Source organism: Ranitomeya variabilis, chromosome 4 (genome assembly GCF_051348905.1).
Source record: "Ranitomeya variabilis isolate aRanVar5 chromosome 4, aRanVar5.hap1, whole genome shotgun sequence".
In the NCBI taxonomy this organism is placed as follows: domain Eukaryota; kingdom Metazoa; phylum Chordata; class Amphibia; order Anura; family Dendrobatidae; genus Ranitomeya; species Ranitomeya variabilis.
Window position 1 is genome coordinate 642,457,081 of NC_135235.1, and position 19,871 is coordinate 642,476,951.

Below are 19,871 nucleotides of genomic sequence, written 5' to 3' on the forward strand. Positions count from 1 at the left end.
TTTCAAATTGGCTAATTTATTAATTACAAATCGTAAAACAAAAGCATCCAATAAAATATAAGGTATCAAAAGTGCTAAAACGAACTTGTTTTCGACTTTAAATCAAAGTCGTGCTTTTGACCTAATAAAGACTTTGGTTCAAAGTAAAAAATATTCTGAAAATAAAAATATGTCCTCCTGTGAATTCTCTGATTTGTAACATAAGTTGATTTTTTTTATATAACGTTCCTAAACATGAAAATGATTTTTCCCAGTGTGAATTCTTTGATGTTCTACAAGATTTGATTTCTGTGAAAAACATTTCCCACATTCTGAACATGAAAATGGCTTCTCCCCTGTGTGAATTCTCTGATGTCTAACAAGAATAGATTTCTGATTAAAACATTTCCCACACTCTAAACAAGAAAATGGCTTCTCCCCTGTGTGAATTCTCTGATGTGCAACAAGAACTGATTTCTCTGTAAAACATTTCTCACATTCTGAACATGAAAATAATTTTTCCCATGTGTGAATTCGCTGATGTTTAACGAGATTAGATTTATGTGTAAAACATTTCCCACATTCTGAACATGAAAATGGCTTCTCCCCTGTATGAGTTATCTGATGCGTAATGAGACTTGATTTAAAGCTAAACAATTTCCCACATTCTAAACATGAAAATGGCTTCTCCCCTGTGAGAGCTCTTTGATGCTCACCATCACTTCTATTATTTTTATTTTGCTTAACAGTCTGCAATGAATCAAAAGATTGGACCTGTTGTAAAGGATCAAATGATAGCTCTTTACTGTGAATGTTTGAAGGTATATGTGAGGTAAAGGTATGTTCTTTATATGGTTCTGGCTTGATACCTTGATCACCTGCTTTAAGGTATGAAAATATCAGATATTTATCTGAGCTCTTGGTATAGTCATCTGTCAAAAAAACAACAACATTAGAATGTTTCAATATTGTAGCAAAAAATTATAATATCATATTTCATAACAATTCTATAAAAATATCTTACAATTTGTAGTAAATTAAAATTTCCAACTAAGATAATGGCGGCCGGCAACAGTAGACCTTGTAAAATTGCTAGTATCCACCTGTTTGATTTCTGTGTATGAGCCGACGCAATCCTTTGATGCCGATTCTGCTCATAAGGTATGCCTGGGGCAACCTGAGAACTCTGCAGTTTAATCCAAATCCTCGTTAAAGCACCACTCCAGCGTTTGTTTGTTTGTTTTGTTATTGCAGTACTGAAGCCGTGCTACTAATCTAATTTCTCTAGTCATATATTTACCAGCCACTGTCTTCTTTTCTTATGTGCACTGCTCTGGTCAGAGGACTTGAGTCCTTGCCGGGAACAGCTGAAGACGGCGGCTGGTGATTATAATACTAATGTCAGAGAATTTAGATTAGTAGCACCACTCCAGCACTGCAATAAAAAAAAAACACTGGAGTGGTGCCTTAAATAGCGAATACCTGAAATCCCTTGGACCCCTTTCTAGGTTTAGCCATCACGGAGCTGACTTTGCTGATAAGCGCAATAAGAATGACTGATCAGTACGACAAAAGATTTTTGTTTTTACACATTCCTTTGTTTACTACTTTTTCTAAGAGCCAAATTTTTTTCCATCAATATAAAGTTCTACTTTTATATGATAGCATACACTTTACCATTAAATACACTGAAAAAAAAAATCCAATTGGGGTGAATTGATTTTATTGCAGCGTTCAGAGTGCGGTAAAAATGACATAGCAATATAATTCTTCAGGTCAATATGCCAATGCTAAGCTTATAAAAATGTAAAAAGTTTAGTGGTTTATAAAAATCAGAACTTTCTAAAAAATGGTGTTACTTACTGTGTGGGTTAAATTATGTTATATTTTAATAGATCAGACTTTTACGGATACAGCAATACCAAATGTGCTTAGTTTTTCAATTCCTTTTGGGGGTAATTGGGAATTTACTTTTTAGTTTCTCTAGGGCAAACCAGGGCAAAGTACAGCCCACGGGCCATATCCGGACCCTTTGGCTGTCTCAGTCTAGCCTGCGGACTGAGGCAGCCAATGGGCTGGAAAACAGTTCCACAGGCCGCACCGTGCCCCCACTAGCTGTCCCCATCTGCGCTGACTTCATTGGTGGAGGAGAGGCCTCCTTCCACTTCCTCCACCAATCAGCGTGTAAAACAGCTGATGCGATGACGTAATTTCATCTCGTCAGCTGTGGGCTGCGGAGAGTCAGCACACCGGAAACATCGAAACAGAAGCAGAGCTCTGTGAAACGGGTCGAGATGAGTATGTGGTGATTCTTTTTATTCATGTGTATTGGAAGTTTGGGTGCACATGGGAGGTTATGGGGGTGTCGTGCTGTACATGGGGAGGCTATGGGGTGTCGGGCTACACAAGGGGAGGTTATGGGGCATCGTGCTGCACAAGGGGAGGCTATGGGGGCGTTGTGCTGCACAAGGGGAGGCTATGGGGGCGTCTTGCTGCACATGGGGAGGCTAATGGGGCATCATGCTGCACATGACGAGGCTATGGGGGCCTCATGCTGAACACTGGGAGGTTGTGTGGGGCCAATGCAGCATATGGGTGGCTGTGTGGGGCACATGCTCTATTTAGGGAGGCTGTGTTGTGCTCATGCATTATATAGGGAGGCTGTGTGGGGCTCATGCAGTATATATAGAGAGGCTCTGTGTGACTCATGCAGTATATATAGGGAGGCTGTGTGGGGCCCATGCTGTATATAGGGAGGCTGTGTGGGGCCCATGCTGTATATAAGGAGGCTGTGTGGGGCTCATGCTGTATATAGAGAGGCTGTGTGGGGGCTCTTACAGTATATAAGGGGCTGTAAGGGGGTCTCATATGATATACTGTACTTGGGTTCAAACAATACATAGGAGGATGTCAGTATACTTAATTATGCTCAATTAATATTAAGTGATACAATTAATAATAATATAACAATAATATAATAATATTTTAATAATAATAATATACTAATATTGAGCAGAATTAATTTTATTGGTTTGGCCCTCGACAACAGTCACGGTCTCTCATGTGGCCCCCCAGGAATATTAATTGCCTGCCCCTGTTCTAGGAGATTTGAACCTACAGTTGATTATACAATAGTATTGCAGTATAAAATTTTCAGCCATAGGTTGTGCTATATAGGAGGACCAAGATGGTGATGATGAGGGCCTTTATAAGGCCCTAGCTGCCATGCCAATCCATTAGTCCGACAAACTTGCATCGTGGAGAAGGAGGGCAATGGGCGAAAAAACAGATACCGATCAGACACTATTCGGGACTATTTTAATACTTAATGCCTGTCAAGAGATTATTCTAAATCAAAGGTGGGCAATTAATTTTCCAAACTGGCCATGTGAGAGACCTTGACTGTTATGGAGGACTGAACCAATAGGCTAAAATTAATTCTGTTCAATATTAATATTTTATTATTAATGTATTCAATATTTAATAATAATATTAATTCTGATCAATATGAAGCTATAAAATTAAGTTATGCTGACCAGCTCCTATTGCTAATATGCTATGAAAGGCTATATTGTAACTTGTGTTCTTAGCTGTAGCACCTAATCAAAACCATGGAATTTACTTTTTTTTTTATAAAGTTTATAAAAAGCAGTATATCATACTACTGCTGCTATTCAGCCCCTGTACCTTGATCAATAACTCCCCCATAATTCCCTGTTCTCCCATTATTGAAACTGAGACTTCAGGTGGGGTGAATCGTAGATCGGCACCTGACTTCCCCAACTTATGGGCAATACACCAATATTTATAGCTCTTCGGCTGCCCTTCCCGGTAGTTTGAACAGGAACAGCCAAAGGGTCAGATGTTGCCCATGGGCTGCAATTTGCCCAGGTCTTATGTAAATAATTAAACAGCAGTGATCAGAGCTAGCATCAATACCTGCTATTAGAGTCAGGAGCCTGATGTACAAAATAGCTGGTGACCACCCTATAAGGAATAGGAACATCTCCTGAGGCTGCTCTAGACATGAATTTCCTGGCCTTCTAAATAAAGTACAGAAGATAAAACTCTAATGATGCATCAGGGTAGACGGGCTATAGATTCCAGTGGAATAATTTCTACTGTTAATTATTTATGGACCTGCAAGTCAACCTTACAGATATGTTATCAGTAGATATGAGACTTCAGAATTAATTAGCAGAAAAAAAACAATAAGAAAGCATGTCTGATGGCTCAGCTCTGAAGCTCCCTTCTCCTATAGCTGCCACTCATTGTTGTGGTTCACACAGGGTTTCTCAAGCAGCCCATTGAACTTCTGTGACATCATCACCTGAGGCCTTTCAAGGCTGACTCAGAGTTATGAGTGTCTGAGTATCAAGTAAACTTTGTTACTGTTTGCTTTGGAATCTGCTTCACCATCCATTTTTCTCAGCTGACAATCAACTGTTCAACAAATTCATGTTTGTTTTTTCTATATTTACTTACTAGCCCAGACCCAGAGATAACCTTTCATCTACTGTAAGCATAACAATAACAACTCTTCTCTGGTGCTGTTCTCACTACAAACTGCTGCTACAGTGTGGATCTTCTCTGCAAGCAAGTATTCAGTTTGCTTGTTCATTAATACTATCAAGGACAAGGACAATCTGTCTGCTGACAGCCAACAACTACCGTATGCCTTTTACCATTTGTTTGCTGCAAGTCCTGGACTAACCATACATTTACAGTTCTAGTGTATTGTATGTCAAAACTCCATGCTCCCTGACTTCAGGAGTTTCTTGCCCAGCTTGTCTACCTGTGGTCCTGCAAATCTTGCCTTCCTAATCCTCACTGATCCACGTGCCATCTGTCAAGTCCTAAGAAGACTTGGCACACAAGCGAGTATAAAGTAGAACTATTTTAATTTCATCCAAAATTCAGTACAGTAATATAAATGTTTCAGTCATGTGACTCTGACCTTCATCAGTGTACCGACTGCTCATATCCTATGTGCAGAATATGGGAATAGGCCCAAAAGTGCTAATAGGTAGAGGATATGGTTGGTGCTCTCGTCGGACGAGGTATCCACCCTTGGTCCACCTGATACAATATGGTTATTGTTTCATCTGCGGGCTTTAAAGCAATGTCCGTTAAATCTTTTTCTCAGAGACTTAAATGTAGCTCAAAAATATTGTATTCCACATTCACATTTGAGGAGCTGGATTACAAACTTGGAGTCACAGTTAAGAAACATGATGCTGAGCGTGTTTTAGGCTACATTAGATTAAAAATTATTTTTCCCATTTATAATACTCAACAACTACAATTTTGTTTGGCCACATTTGAATGATACCAGAAAATTAGGAAATAAAGTGCTCTGAGTTTCATGTTTTCTTCTGGTTCTGATACTACTTCAGGCAATAATGTTCCTATTGCATCTTCCTCTTTTGAAAGCAATTGTTGGTTTCTTGGGAATTATATTCTTTTATTCTTTACTATATGGTCCAGGAGTAGGATGCCCCAGTGTTTTTCTAAACAAAGGCTTATAATTTAATTTGCTTGATTAAAATACCTTGTGAAAGCCAGTAAAGCTCTCTTACTCCTGACCGTAGAGCACTCTTCTTGAGTTCAATTTTTATTATGCAGGTAAGGCTGCTTTCACACTAGCGTCGGTACAGGCCCGTCACAGTGCGTCGGGCCGATGTACCGACGCATGCTGTGAAAGAAATGCCCGATGTGGGCAGCGGAAGCAGTCTTACGACGCTTCCGCTGCCCCATTGCAAGGTCCGGGGAGGAGGGGGCGGAGTTTCGGCCTCACATGTGCGGTCGAAAATGGCGGACTCGACGCACAAAAAACGTAACATGTAACTTTTTTTGTCGCGGCGGTCCGCCAAAACACGATGCAACCGTCGCATGACGGTTGCGACGTGTGGCAATACATCACAATGCGTCGGTAATGTTAGTCTATGGGGAAAAAACGCATCCTGCAGACAACTTTGCAGGATGCGTTTTTTCTCCTGAACGACGCATTGCAACGTATTGCAAACGACGCTAGTGTGAAAGTAGCCTAAGATGCCTTGAGATTTTTGGGGGAATAACCTTTGTATAGAAATCCTGACTTTAGAATGTATGACTGTGTTATGAAATCATTCTGTCTTTTAAAAAAGTTTCTGATGCAACGATAATAGCTATATGGTACTTTTTTGGTCCATTGTTTTACATTGGCACTGTTGGCCATTGAGATTTTGCCTCTAAAACAAATATTCAAAAATATAGTGTAAAAATAATGTTTGGGTTTTTTTAAGAGTGAAATCCACATTCCAAAACACTGAATGAAAAAAACCCTAAAATATTCAATATATATTTTAACAAGTCAGGAACTGAGTAGAATCTGTGACTTCATTTAATGGTCACTACTCACCTATGCAGTGATCTGTAGGAATCTCCTCTTTACACCGCTCATCACCCTTCACATATGTCTCTATAGTATTAATATGGGGCAGATCATTACCCTGAAACATATATTGTAAAAGTGACTGACAAATGAAGAAGTGACATGAAATAACTTAGAAGAACAGAAAAGATCATAAATTAACGTGACGACCAAAAATGACAGTAGTTGTGACATAGCTGCAGGTCTCCAGTATAAATCCTACCTGTCACCTCCTAAATTTTAAACAGCAGTCTCCATATCCAGAAAATTGAGAGAAAATCCAGACAACATCTAATCTCTATGATCATGTGACGCTAGTCACTTCTCACGGTCAAGCCGTAAGTCAGAGTCGTCAAGAAGCCCAAGATCAGAAGCATGAGAGTACGTCATAAACAGAAGGAAGAGACAACGTCAGGTAACGTTCTGAGGTCAGAGTACTGGTAGGATAAAAGATCGGAGCAAAGGGGGTTAAACAGGCGGATGGTCAGAACCAAGTCCAAGGTCAGGCAACAGATCAAGCATGCAGAACTCAAGGCACAGGGAAGCACAAACCTCACAGGCTGAATGTACATCTGGCCGAGTTCTGGGAGAGACAGCTCAGTTAAGAAGCATGGCGATTACCTGGAATAATAAACACCTGAAGACAGCCGACGCCTCAACGTCTCAGATTGGATAGTAGAGCTGTCAATCAACACACTGCCAGATTAAGCACACCCCTATACCAGATGGGATGGCCCTGTTGTCAGTAACTGGATCCCAGACACACTGATGGGTGGAACCATGACAGATCAGCTTTATCCTGTCATCTCCACCAAGTATAAAACATGGACTAAATGTCCGCTTTATTAGAGACACTCATCTAGTAGCGCATTGGATTTTCTTGGTCTTCCTAACAACATGTTATAGATTCCACTAATGCTGCAGGAGTATTAGCCCATGTCAACAGGTTAGCACCTTGCAGTTGCAGCAAATTTGGAGGCGGTAGAGACATGCTCTGGACAACGCATTCCAGCCTAATTCCAGAGATGCTCTATAGCAGGGGTGGGGAACCTCAGGCCAGCGAGCAATTTACAGCCAGCAATGTAGTTTCCCTTTGTCTTTGGGCAGATTCCCATGGACCGCAGTGGTTGGGCAAGCCCCAGTGTCTCCTATGTGATCTACATTTAGGTCTAGAAATATTTGCAGAACGATCTAATCTTCGTGATTAAGGCTCTGCACGCCACTATTTTGGATTTGAAATGAAACAACTAAGATGCGACTGAAGTGTGGACTTTCAGATCTAAATAAAGGGGTTGAACATTTAGGAATTGCAACCATTTTTCTTCAAAGCCTCCTCATTTCAGGTGCTCAGAAGTAATTGGACAAATTAACTTTACCATAGATAAAATGTTCACTTTTAATACTTTGTAGAGAAACCCTTGCAGGCAATGACTGCCTGACATCTGGATGCCATAGTGTTGCGCCGCTGCCCCGATCCGCACCTGTGTCCTTGGGGCTGTCGCTTTCCGGCGGGGACGCCGGCCTCCTGGGGCTTCCGCTCCTCGTCCCGCACTGCCTGCTCCTACTTTCTGGATGCTGTGCGCGCCTCCCGATCTCTTAAAGAGACAGCGTGCCATTTTCAAAAATAGTTCTCAGCCAATGGCTATGTGTCTCATACTATTTTAGGCACCTCTGCCCTTAGGGAGGTGCCTGAGCAACAAGTGTTTCCTGTTGCTAGTTCTCAGGTTCCCGACTCTTGTGTGGAATGCTCAGCCTGTACCTCGCTAATTCTGGTTTGTCTCCTCAGTGTACCCTCTGTGTTTCCCTTGCCTTCTGAGGCTACGCCTATGCCACCTGCTCTCTCCATGCCAGCTGTTGTCTGCTACCCGTTTGAGCAGCCTGTCTCCTGTCCAGGTCTCCGCTACTTGCAATACCTGTCTGCACTCCAATCTGGCTGAGTCAGGAGGTAGCACCTTGCGTCTCCCGCACTTCCACTCTGGCCCTGTTTGAGGGGTCTTACAACGGGAGTCTGGGGCTGGCTTAGTCACGCCCCCTTCGGAACCCCGGGGTAGTGGTCCCGTGGTTCCACAATAAGTTCAATAAACGAATGTGCACTTCACCACCTGTGCCTCCGTTTCCATTCGTTACACATGGACATCTCTTTACTGCAACTGACTTCAGTTGTTGCTTGTTTCTGAGTCTTTATGCCTTAAATTTTATCTTAAGCATATGAAATGCTGTTTGATGGGAGTTAAGATCTGATGGTGATTGTAGAATAGTCCACTTTTTTGCCTTAAAAATCCTAGGTTGCTTTCGCCGTAGGTTTTGGGTCATTGTCCATCTGTACTGTGAAGCGCTGTCCAATTAACCTTGCTGCATTTGGTTGAATCTGAGCAGAAAGTATAGCCCTGTATAGTTAAAAAGAACCTGTCAACAGGATTTAACCCTATAAACTAAAGGCATGGTCATAATGACACTGTAATGATACCTGATGTAAAGGGTCCTGATCAGTGGCTGATGAATACTCACCTTGTGAAGTTTTCATAAAATGACATCTTGTGTGCTTCGGGGCAGGACACGGAAGCAGAGTTTTCCTCTGGTTCTCCGCCCCCACCCTTCCACCACTAGCCACCTCTACTTGTTGTGCAGGTCACTGATTATTCAGCTCATGCGCAGATTGAGGCTTGGTGAAAAATTTACTGAGCCGAAATCTCAATCTGCACATGTGCTGCCTCTGGCAACATTTTATTGAAGTCTTGCACACAGGATGCCGACTCACTCTACGCACACACCACTCACATAAGGATGGCAGCGCAGAATTTTAAAAAGGAGTGAGGTAAAAAAAAGAAGGAAATTGGACATAACTTCACACAAAACCCTAAAAATGGGCAGGACAAAATTGTTGTCACCTTTCAAAAATTGTGGGTAAATGTGATGCTCATTCAAACTTGCCTATGGCAAGTAAAAGGTGGACACTATAAAAATCACACCTGAAACCAGGTAAAAGGGGGAGAAGTTGACTCAATATTTGCATTGTGTGTCTGTGTGTGCCACACTAAGAATGCAGAACAGAAAGAGGAGAATAAAACTGTCTAAGGACTTGAGAACAAAAATTGTTGAAAATTATTAACAATCTGAAGAGTACAAGTCCATCTTGATGTTCCTTTGTCCATGGTGCACAACACAATCAAGAAGTCTACAACCCATGGCACTGTAGCTAATCTCCCTGGACTTAGATGATGGAGAAAAATTGATGAAAGGTTGCAACGTAGGATAGTTCGGATGGTGGATAAGCAGTCCCAATCAAGTTCCAAAGAAATGTAAACTGTCCTGCAGGCTCAGGGTGCATCAGTGTCAGCGCAAAACTATCCATCAAAATTTTAATGAAATGAAAGGCTATGGCAGGAGACCCAGGAGGACCACACTGCTGACACAGAAACATAAAAAAATCTAGACTGCAGTTTGTCAAAATGTATGTGAATAAGAAAAAATCATTCTGGGAAAGCGTCTTTTGGACAGATGAGACCAAGAGTGAGCTATTTGGTAAAACACATCATTCTAATGTTTAATGAAAAAGGAATGAGGCCTACAAAGAAAAGAACACAGTACCTACAGTTAAATATGGTGGAGGTTCAAAGATGTTTTGGAGTTGTTTTGCTGCCTCTGGCACTGGGTACCTTGACTGTGTGCAAGGCATCATGAAATCTGATGATTACCAATGGATTTTGGGTCGTAAAGTAATGCCCAGTGTTAGAAAGCTGGGCTTTCTTCCTAGGTCATGGGTCTTCCAGCAAGACAATGACCCTAAGCATACTTCAAGAAGCACCCAGAAATGGATGGAAACAAGGCACTGGAGATATCTGAAGTGGCCAGCAATGAGTCCTGATCTAAATCCCATTGAACACCTGTGGAGAGATCTCATAATTGCTGACAGAGCAGGCACCCATTAAATATGAGTGAGCCAGAGTAGTTTGCAAAAGAAAAGTGCTCCAAAATTCCAGTTGAAAGGTGTAAGAAGCTTGTTGAAGGTTATAGGAAGCGATTGCAGTTATTTATTCCAAAGGGCGTGCAAGCGAATATTAAGTTGAGGATGCCAACAATTTTGTCCGGCCCGTTTTTGGGGTTTTGTGTGAAATTACGGTATGTCCAATTTCCCTTTTTCTTTTCTGTTTTTTTTTGTGTTGTTCCAATACACACAAACGAAATAAACATGTTTCTAACAAAACATGTGTAATTGCGATAATTTTCTGGAAATACTTCATTTTCTGGAACAATTTCAATCAAGGGTGCCAACACTTTCGGCCATGACTGTATATACATCAGCCGTAATGCATCCTATGTGTTGTATAAACAGCAGTTTCAGTGTATTCTATGGGATCTATATACAGAATACCAGTATCACTGTCACATATGTGATGTATACAGCAATCTGTGTCTCCTGTGTGATGTTTACACATTAGCCTCAGTGTCTCCTATGTAATGTGAATGTAGCACCGAGTACCTTGTTTGAAGCATTCAGATCACTCACTGTCCCATTCTAATTGATTCAATTTGAAAACGGATGACTTCCCTTTATGCTGCACTCTGGGGTCTTGTGTCATTGTACAGGAAAGATTCAGGTGGGAGAGTGTTGGTGCCTCTAATAAATTGGCAGTTCACAGTATAATAATGTTGGATGAAACAAGACTGAATACAAAACCTTCACAGTTCTCTACACATCATTGGGAAGTTTCATGACACTTTCTCTCCATCTACCTGATGATCCTGAGGAACATTGGGATTTTCTTGTTTATTGTCCTGTAGAAGAAGAGGACGGGGACATCTCTCTGGTGTTTTCCTCTTTCTGGATTGAACTGAAGGAAATACATACATGGACTTAATACTTTTTTTTTGCATACAGATAATTATAGGCGATGTGTATTTAGTCCTGTCTATTACCTGGTGATGTGAGGGGCCGGGGAACCTCTATCATGACGTCCTTGTACAGATCTTTGTGTCCTTCTAAATGCTCCCACTCCTCCATGGAGAAATAGACGGCGACATCCTGACACCTTATAGGAACCTGACACATTCAATAATACCGTCATCACCCTGACCCCTTCATAACATTGCTTTATATTTTCCCAGCATTCCCAGCAGTGTCACCTCTCCAGTCAGCAGCTCAATCATCTTGTAGGTGAGTTCTAGGATCTTCTGGTCATTGATGTCCAAATGTTCCAGGGGGTGAGCAGGAGGTCCCGTGTTTGGGCTCAGGGTTCTTCCCCATCTCTCACACACAGGGGCCCGACAGCACTCACTAGAGGTCTTCTTCACTACTGTGTAATCCTGGTTATGGAGAGACATATTAATAAACCTCACTACAGACATTTCCAGAGTCCTCACCTCTCCAGTTCTATCCATCTGTTATTTCCATAGATAAGAATGATGTAATGTGACGTCATCAGAATCTCTTACCTCTCCAGTAAGCCGAAAAAGAATCTCCAGGGTGAGGTGTAGTATCCTCTCCACCACCTTGTCCCTGTCCCTATCCATCCTTGACGGGTCAATGAGGAAAATTCTCTTATTTAGAAGATCTCTTCTAAGAGGATCTGATATTATAGGGACCTGAATGGGGAGAAGATGACGTTGTAACATCATAAAGATCCCATGTAAGAAATCTCTGGAGCTTGTTACCAGCTTCCCATGATCACTACATCTAGTCATGGGAACCGTAATGACTCCGGTATAACACACAATCCAATTATAGTCAAAGAAATTTACAGTAAATTATCTCCAATCCAACAGCAAAAACAGAAAAAAATCTCAAAGAAAAATCTAATATCTGAATCTTTATTAAATGTTTAATAATATCAAGACATAGAGTTATGAAGTGCAGGGAACATCCATAGAAATCAAGACGGGAGAACTGGGGATGTCAGTAACAGATAATGACAAAACATTAATATATCCTGATAGTCACAACAGAGAGCGGGCCACAACCATAAAGCTAATTGTACAGTAACAGAGCAGCAAGCGACATCAGCAGGGAAGTGACCTAATTCCCTTAACCTTCTGGCTGTCACTGAAACGTGGATCCAGCAGTCGGACCCATCGTCATTGTTGCTTTCTTGTATAGTGTGCGCCACGGTTTCAACATTGACTATGGTCAAGGAACACTGTGAGTGACAGCTCAGCTGCCCTATGGGATCTGAGTGTGTTGGACTGTCAGTTTTGTGAGTGACAGACCAGTCATCCAGTCTGATCAGGGGCATGCTGGGTTGTCAATGTTTTGATTGACAGCCCGGCTGCTCAATCTGGTTTAGTCTGCGCGTGTTTCCCCAGGTGCCTCCCCTTATCGCTCCTGCTCTTGACACTCCCTGACTTCAGATATCTGACCCAGGACTTGGTCTCCAACTATTTATTTGTTTTACTACCTTGTCTTGATGTGCCATTTTGGCATTTGACCACAGACTGTTTCATGACCACACCTTTGACTTACCCCTCTGTACTACGAGCCTTCCTGGTATCTGACCTTGGACCTACCCTTTCTCATGGTTTGCCTGTGAGTAGTGACTCAGAGTCACAGTGGGTTACAATTTTCACATACCCCAAAACCCGAAAGCAGACAAGGTGGAGGTGTTGGTCTGCTTCTTTCATTAGAATGTGCTTTCCAGGTTATTTCCCCAGTACTTTCCCTTTTGTTTCCTTCATTCGAAGTCCATGCCCTTCAAACCCTTCTCTGTTATGACCCCAATGGCGAGGGTCTCAGAGATATCAGCAAGTCTGCGAAGTACAAAAATCCAGCTCATAGGGCAGTGGTAACTGGGTTGACCATATATCTACTCCTAACGCCAACACTAGAAGTAGCCGGGGAACATGCCTACGTTGGTCGCTAGATGTCTCGCGCCAGCCGGAGGACTAACTACCCCTAGAAGAGGAAAACAAAGACCTCTCTTGCCTCCAGAGAATAGACCCCAAAAGTAGGATACAAGCCCCCCACAAATAATAACGGTGAGGAAAGAGGAAATGACAAACACAGAGATGAACTAGGTTTAGCAAAGAGAGGCCCGCTTACCAATAGCAGAATGTAGTAAGATAACTCATATGGTCAACAAAAACCCTAACAAAATTCCACACTGGAGATTCAAGAACCCCCGAACCGTCTAACGGCCCGGGGGGAGAACTCCAGCCTCCCTAGAGCTTCCAGCAAGGAAAGGATACAGATAATGAACAAGCTGGACAAAAATGCAAACAAAAACAAATAGCAAAAAGCAAGAAAGCGGACTTAGCTTAATAACGCAGGAACCAGGATCAGTAGACAAGAGCACTACAGATTAGCTCTGATATCAACGTTGCCAGGCATTGAACTGAAGGTCCAGGGAGCTTATATAGCAACACCCCTGACCTAACGACCCAGGTGAGCATACAAGGGATGATAGACATACCCAGAGAAAAATCACTAGTAGCCACTAGAGGGAGCCAAAAGGTAAATTCACAACAGTACCCCCCCCTTAGTGAGGGGTCACCGAACCCTCACCAAGACCACCAGGGCGATCAGGATGAGCGGCGTGAAAGGCACGAACTAAATCGGCCGCATGCACATCAGAGGCGACCACCCAGGAATTATCCTCCTGACCATAGCCCTTCCACTTGACCAGGTACTGAAGCCTCCGCCTGGAGAGACGAGAATCTAAGATCTTCTCCACCACGTACTCCAACTCGCCCTCAACCAACACCGGAGCAGGAGGCTCAGCAGAAGGAACCACAGGCACAACGTACCGCCGCAACAAGGACCTATGAAATACGTTGTGAATGGCAAACGACACCGGAAGATCCAGGCGAAAGGACATAGGATTAAGGATCTCCAATATCCTGTAAGGACCAATGAATCGAGGCTCAAATTTGGGAGAGGAGACCTTCATAGGAACAAATCGAGAAGACAGCCATACCAAATCCCCAACACGAAGTCGGGGACCCACACCGCGGCGGCGGTTGGCAAAACGCTGAGCCTTCTCCTGTGACAACTTCAAGTTGTCCACCACATGATTCCAGATCCGCTGCAACCTATCCACCACAGAATCCACTCCAGGACAGTCAGAAGGCTCCACATGTCCCGAGGAAAAACGAGGATGGAAACCGGAGTTGCAGAAAAATGGCGAAACCAAGGTGGCAGAACTAGCCCGATTATTAAGGGCAAATTCAGCCAACGGCAAGAAGGTCACCCAATCATCCTGATCAGAAGAGACAAAACACCTCAAATACGCCTCCAGAGTCTGATTAGTTCGTTCCGTTTGTCCGTTAGTCTGTGGATGAAAAGTGGAGGAAAACGACAAATCAATGCCCATCCTACCACAAAAGGATCGCCAGAACCTGGAAACAAACTGGGATCCTCTGTCCGACACAATATTCTCAGGAATGCCGTGCAAACGAACCACGTTCTGGAAGAACACAGGAACCAGATCAGAAGAGGAAGGCAGCTTAGGCAAAGGAACCAGATGGACCATCTTGGAGAAACGATCACATATCACCCAGATGACAGACATGCCCTTAGACACCGGAAGATCCGAAATGAAATCCATAGAGATGTGTGTCCAAGGTCTCTTCGGGACAGGCAAGGGCAAGAGCAACCCGCTGGCACGAGAACAGCAAGGCTTAGCTCGAGCACAAGTACCACAGGACTGAACAAATGACCGCACATCCCTTGACAAGGAAGGCCACCAAAAGGACCTGGCCACCAGATCTCTGGTTCCAAAAATTCCCGGGTGCCCTGCCAACACTGAGGAATGAACCTCGGAAATGACTCTGCTGGTCCATTTAGCAGGCACAAACAATCTGTCAGGTGGACAAGAGTCAGGCCTACCAGCCTGAAATCTCTGCAACACACGTCGCAGATCTGGAGAAATAGCTGACAAGATAACTCCTTCCTTAAGAATACCCTCAGGTTCAGCGACTCCAGGAGCATCAGGCACAAAGCTCCTAGACAGAGCATCGGCCTTCACATTCTTAGAACCTGGTAAATACGAGACCACAAAGTCAAAACGGGAGAAAAACAATGACCAGCGGGCCTGTCTAGGATTCAGGCGTTTAGCAGACTCGAGATACATCAAATTTTTGTGATCAGTCAAGACCACCACACGATGCTTAGCACCCTCGAGCCAATGACGCCACTCCTCAAATGCCCACTTCATGGCCAACAACTCCCGATTGCCCACATCATAATTTCGCTCTGCCGGCGAAAATTTCCTAGAGAAAAAGGCACAAGGTCTCATAGTAGAGCAACCAGGGCCTCTCTGCGACAAAACGGCCCCTGCCCCAATCTCCGAAGCATCCACCTCAACCTGAAAGGGAAGTGAGACGTCAGGCTGACACAAAACAGGCGCCGAAGTAAACCGGCGTTTCAACTCCTGGAAAGCCTCCACGGCAGCAGGAGCCCAGTTAGCTACATCAGAGCCTTTCTTGGTCATATCCGTCAGCGGTTTAACAACGCTAGAGAAATTTGCGATAAAACGACGGTAGAAGTTAGCAAAACCCAAGAACTTCTGAAGACTCTTAACTGACGAGGGTTGAGTCCAATCATGAATAGCTCGGACCTTGACTGGATCCATCTCCACAGCAGAAGGGGAAAAAATGAACCCCAAAAAGGGAACCTTCTGTACACCAAAGAGACACTTTGAGCCTTTTACAAACAAAGAATTTTCACGCAGAATCTCAAAAACCATCCTGACCTGCTCCACATGCGAGTCCCAATCATCAGAAAAAACCAGAATATCATCCAGATAAACAATCAAAAATTTATCCAGATACTTCCGGAAAATGTCATGCATGAAGGACTGAAAAACTGAAGGTGCATTAGAGAGCCCAAATGGCATCACCAAGTACTCAAAATGACCTTCGGGCGTATTGAATGCGGTTTTCCATTCATCGCCCTGCCTAATGCGCACAAGGTTGTACGCACCACGAAGGTCTATCTTGGTGAACCACTTGGCACCTTTAATCCGGGCAAACAAATCTGACAACAGCGGCAAAGGATACTGAAATTTGACAGTGATCTTATTTAAAAGCCGATAGTCAATACAAGGCCTCAAAGATCCGTCCTTTTTGGCCACAAAAAAGAATCCCGCACCAAGAGGGGAAGAAGAAGGACGGATATGCCCCTTCTCAAGAGACTCCTTGATATATGAACGCATCGCGGTATGTTCAGGTACCGACAGATTAAACAGTCTCCCCTTAGGAAACTTACTGCCAGGAATCAAATCTATTGCACAGTCACATTCCCTATGAGGAGGCAGTGCACTGGACTTAGACTCGCTGAAGACATCCTGATAATCAGACAAATACGCCGGAACTTCCGAAGGCGTAGAAGATGCAGTAGACAAGGGCAGGGAATCTCCGTGAATTCCATGGCAGCCCCAGCTTGACACTGACATAGCCTTCCAGTCCAAGACTGGATTATGGGTCTGTAACCATGGCAAACCCAAAACAACCAAATCATGCATTTTATGTAGAACAAGAAAACGTATTACCTCCCGATGTTCGGGAGTCATGCACATGGTAACCTGTGTCCAAAACTGCGGTTTATTTTTTGCCAATGGCGTAGAGTCAATACCCCTAAGAGGGATAGGATTTTCCAATGGCTCAAGCACAAATCCGCAGCGCTTGGCAAATGACAGATCCATAAGGCTCAGGGCAGCACCTGAGTCCACAAACGCCATGACAGGATACGATGACAGTGAGCAAATCAAAGTTACAGACAGAATAAATTTAGGTTGCAAATTACCAATGGCGACCGGACTAACAACCTTAGTAAGACGTTTAGAGCATGCTGAGATAACATGTGTAGAATCACCACAGTAGTAACACAAGCCATTCTGGCGTCTATGAATTTTCCGCTCATTTCTAGTCAGGATTCTATCACATTGCATTAAATCAGGTGCCTGTTCAGACAACACCATGAGAGGATTTGCGGTTTTGCGCTCCCGCAACCGCCGGTCGATTTGAATAGCCAGGGCCATAGAATCATTCAGACCTGTGGGAATGGGAAAACCCACCATCACATTCTTAATGGCTTCAGAAAGGCCATTTCTAAAATTTGCAGCCAATGCACACTCGTTCCACTGGGTCAGCACGGACCATTTCCGAAATTTTTGGCAATACACTTCGGCCTCGTCCTGGCCCTGAGACATCGCCAGCAAGGCTTTTTCTGCCTGAATCTCAAGATTGGGTTCCTCATAAAGCAAACCGAGCGCCAGAAAAAACGCATCAATGTCAGCCAATGCCGGATCTCCTGGCGCCAGCGAGAAGGCCCAATCCTGAGGGTCGCCCCGTAAAAAAGAAATAACAATTTTTACTTGCTGAGCGGAGTCTCCAGATGAACAGGGTCTCAGGGACAAAAACAATTTACAATTATTCCTGAAATTTCTAAATTTAAATCGGTCTCCGGAAAATGGTTCAGGAATCGGTATCTTAGGTTCTGACATAGGATTTCTGATAACATAATCTTGTATACCCTGCACACGAGCAGCAAGCTGGTCCACACTTGTAATCAAGGTCTGGACATTCATGTCTGCAGCAAACACAAGCCACTCAGAGGTAAAGGGGAAAAGAAAAAAAAATGAGAGAGAGAGAAAAAAAAAACTCAGAACTTTCTTTCTTATAATCCCGCTTCTGCAATGCATTTAACATTTAATATGGGCCTGGCAAACTGTTATGACCCCAATGGCGAGGGTCTCAGAGATATCAGCAAGTCTGCGAAGTACAAAAATCCAGCTCATAGGGCAGTGGTAACTGGGTTGACCATATATCTACTCCTAACGCCAACACTAGAAGTAGCCGGGGAACATGCCTACGTTGGTCGCTAGATGTCTCGCGCCAGCCGGAGGACTAACTACCCCTAGAAGAGGAAAACAAAGACCTCTCTTGCCTCCAGAGAATAGACCCCAAAAGTAGGATACAAGCCCCCCACAAATAATAACGGTGAGGAAAGAGGAAATGACAAACACAGAGATGAACTAGGTTTAGCAAAGAGAGGCCCGCTTACCAATAGCAGAATGTAGTAAGATAACTCATATGGTCAACAAAAACCCTAACAAAATTCCACACTGGAGATTCAAGAACCCCCGAACCGTCTAACGGCCCGGGGGGAGAACTCCAGCCTCCCTAGAGCTTCCAGCAAGGAAAGGATACAGATAATGAACAAGCTGGACAAAAATGCAAACAAAAACAAATAGCAAAAAGCAAGAAAGCGGACTTAGCTTAATAACACAGGAACCAGGATCAGTAGACAAGAGCACTACAGATTAGCTCTGATATCAACGTTGCCAGGCATTGAACTGAAGGTCCAGGGAGCTTATATAGCAACACCCCTGACCTAACGACCCAGGTGAGCATACAAGGGATGATAGACATACCCAGAGAAAAATCACTAGTAGCCACTAGAGGGAGCCAAAAGGTAAATTCACAACACTTCTCACTGCGAATGACGGTTGTGTATTGAAAAAGAAACATGCTTTCTTGTAGTAACAGGATAACCTCCTCACTATGTACATATATATTACCAGCTTAATGGATACTCTAAAAAATAACTTTTATTTGTACAAATGAAAACCTAGTATATCCAATAAAGTGTCAATAAATCAAGAAACCCCTCATAATGTCAGGATACACCAGTAAGCATAAATTGCCTAACACTGTCTCCATCAAATGTGATCAGTTCACAGCAAGCTCCATATTGGATTCATTTGTTCCTGAATATTAATAAGACTAGACAACATATAAAGTGCCCTAGTGCATCAAAAGGGAAAGGAAAAGAAAAATGTGTGGATCTCACCAATTTCATATGCAGGCAGCATCTGAGTTGTAGAGATGTTCTCCTTAATCTACCCTGTTGTGGCTCTTCTTCCTCTCCTCTTCCCCTTACTTCCTCAAAGCTCAGTCATAGGCCCACTCCTCTTTTCCCTATATACTGCCCCTATTGGACAATACATCAGCAAATTTTATTCCAGGACCATTTCTATGCTGATGACACTGAATTGTATACATCTTCTCCTGACATTACTCCCATCTCGATACAAAATACCAGGGATTGTTGGTCTGTTGTCCCTAACATCATGTCCCCCATCTATCTGAAACTAAATCTCTCCAAAAAGGAAGTTTTTATCTTTCCTCCCACCATTAACCTACCAAATTCCTTGGGTGGTTCAACCATCACTCCCAAGCAGCACGCTTGCTGTCTAAGGCTACTTTCACACATCAGGTTTTCGCTGTCAGGCTAAATCCGGCTAAATTAAAAAAAAAAACGGATCCGGCGAATGTTGCTGCAGGAACCAGTTGTTCCCATAGACTTGTATTAGTGCCGGATGACATTGCGTTTCGTCCTGTCTTCGCCGGATCCGGCAAATCTGCCGTTTCCGGTTTCTGGAAAAACCGTCCATAGTAACGGTTTTTGTCTCAGGCGAAAAAGCCGGCGGTTCTGGCTGTTTGCTAGAATGGAAGCCTATGGGAGCCGTTATTTTAAACTGAGGAT

At 43.3% G+C, this 19,871-nt stretch overlaps 1 protein-coding gene across 1 annotated transcript in view; it reads right to left on the minus strand.

Annotated features, from left to right (window-relative positions):
* LOC143767036 (gastrula zinc finger protein XlCGF66.1-like) overlaps positions 1 to 19,871 on the minus strand; it is a 32,297-nt gene continuing 12,426 nt past the window's right edge. Inside the window, exons 2-7 of the mRNA XM_077255057.1 lie at positions 11,825 to 11,974; positions 11,516 to 11,695; positions 11,309 to 11,432; positions 11,126 to 11,223; positions 6,380 to 6,470; positions 1 to 911 (exon numbers count right to left, since the gene is read on the minus strand). Of these exons, the coding sequence (XP_077111172.1) occupies positions 229 to 911; positions 6,380 to 6,470; positions 11,126 to 11,223; positions 11,309 to 11,432; positions 11,516 to 11,695; positions 11,825 to 11,974 (1,326 nt within the window). The 3' untranslated portion in view covers positions 1 to 228. The remainder of the gene's footprint in view (positions 912 to 6,379; positions 6,471 to 11,125; positions 11,224 to 11,308; positions 11,433 to 11,515; positions 11,696 to 11,824; positions 11,975 to 19,871) is intronic.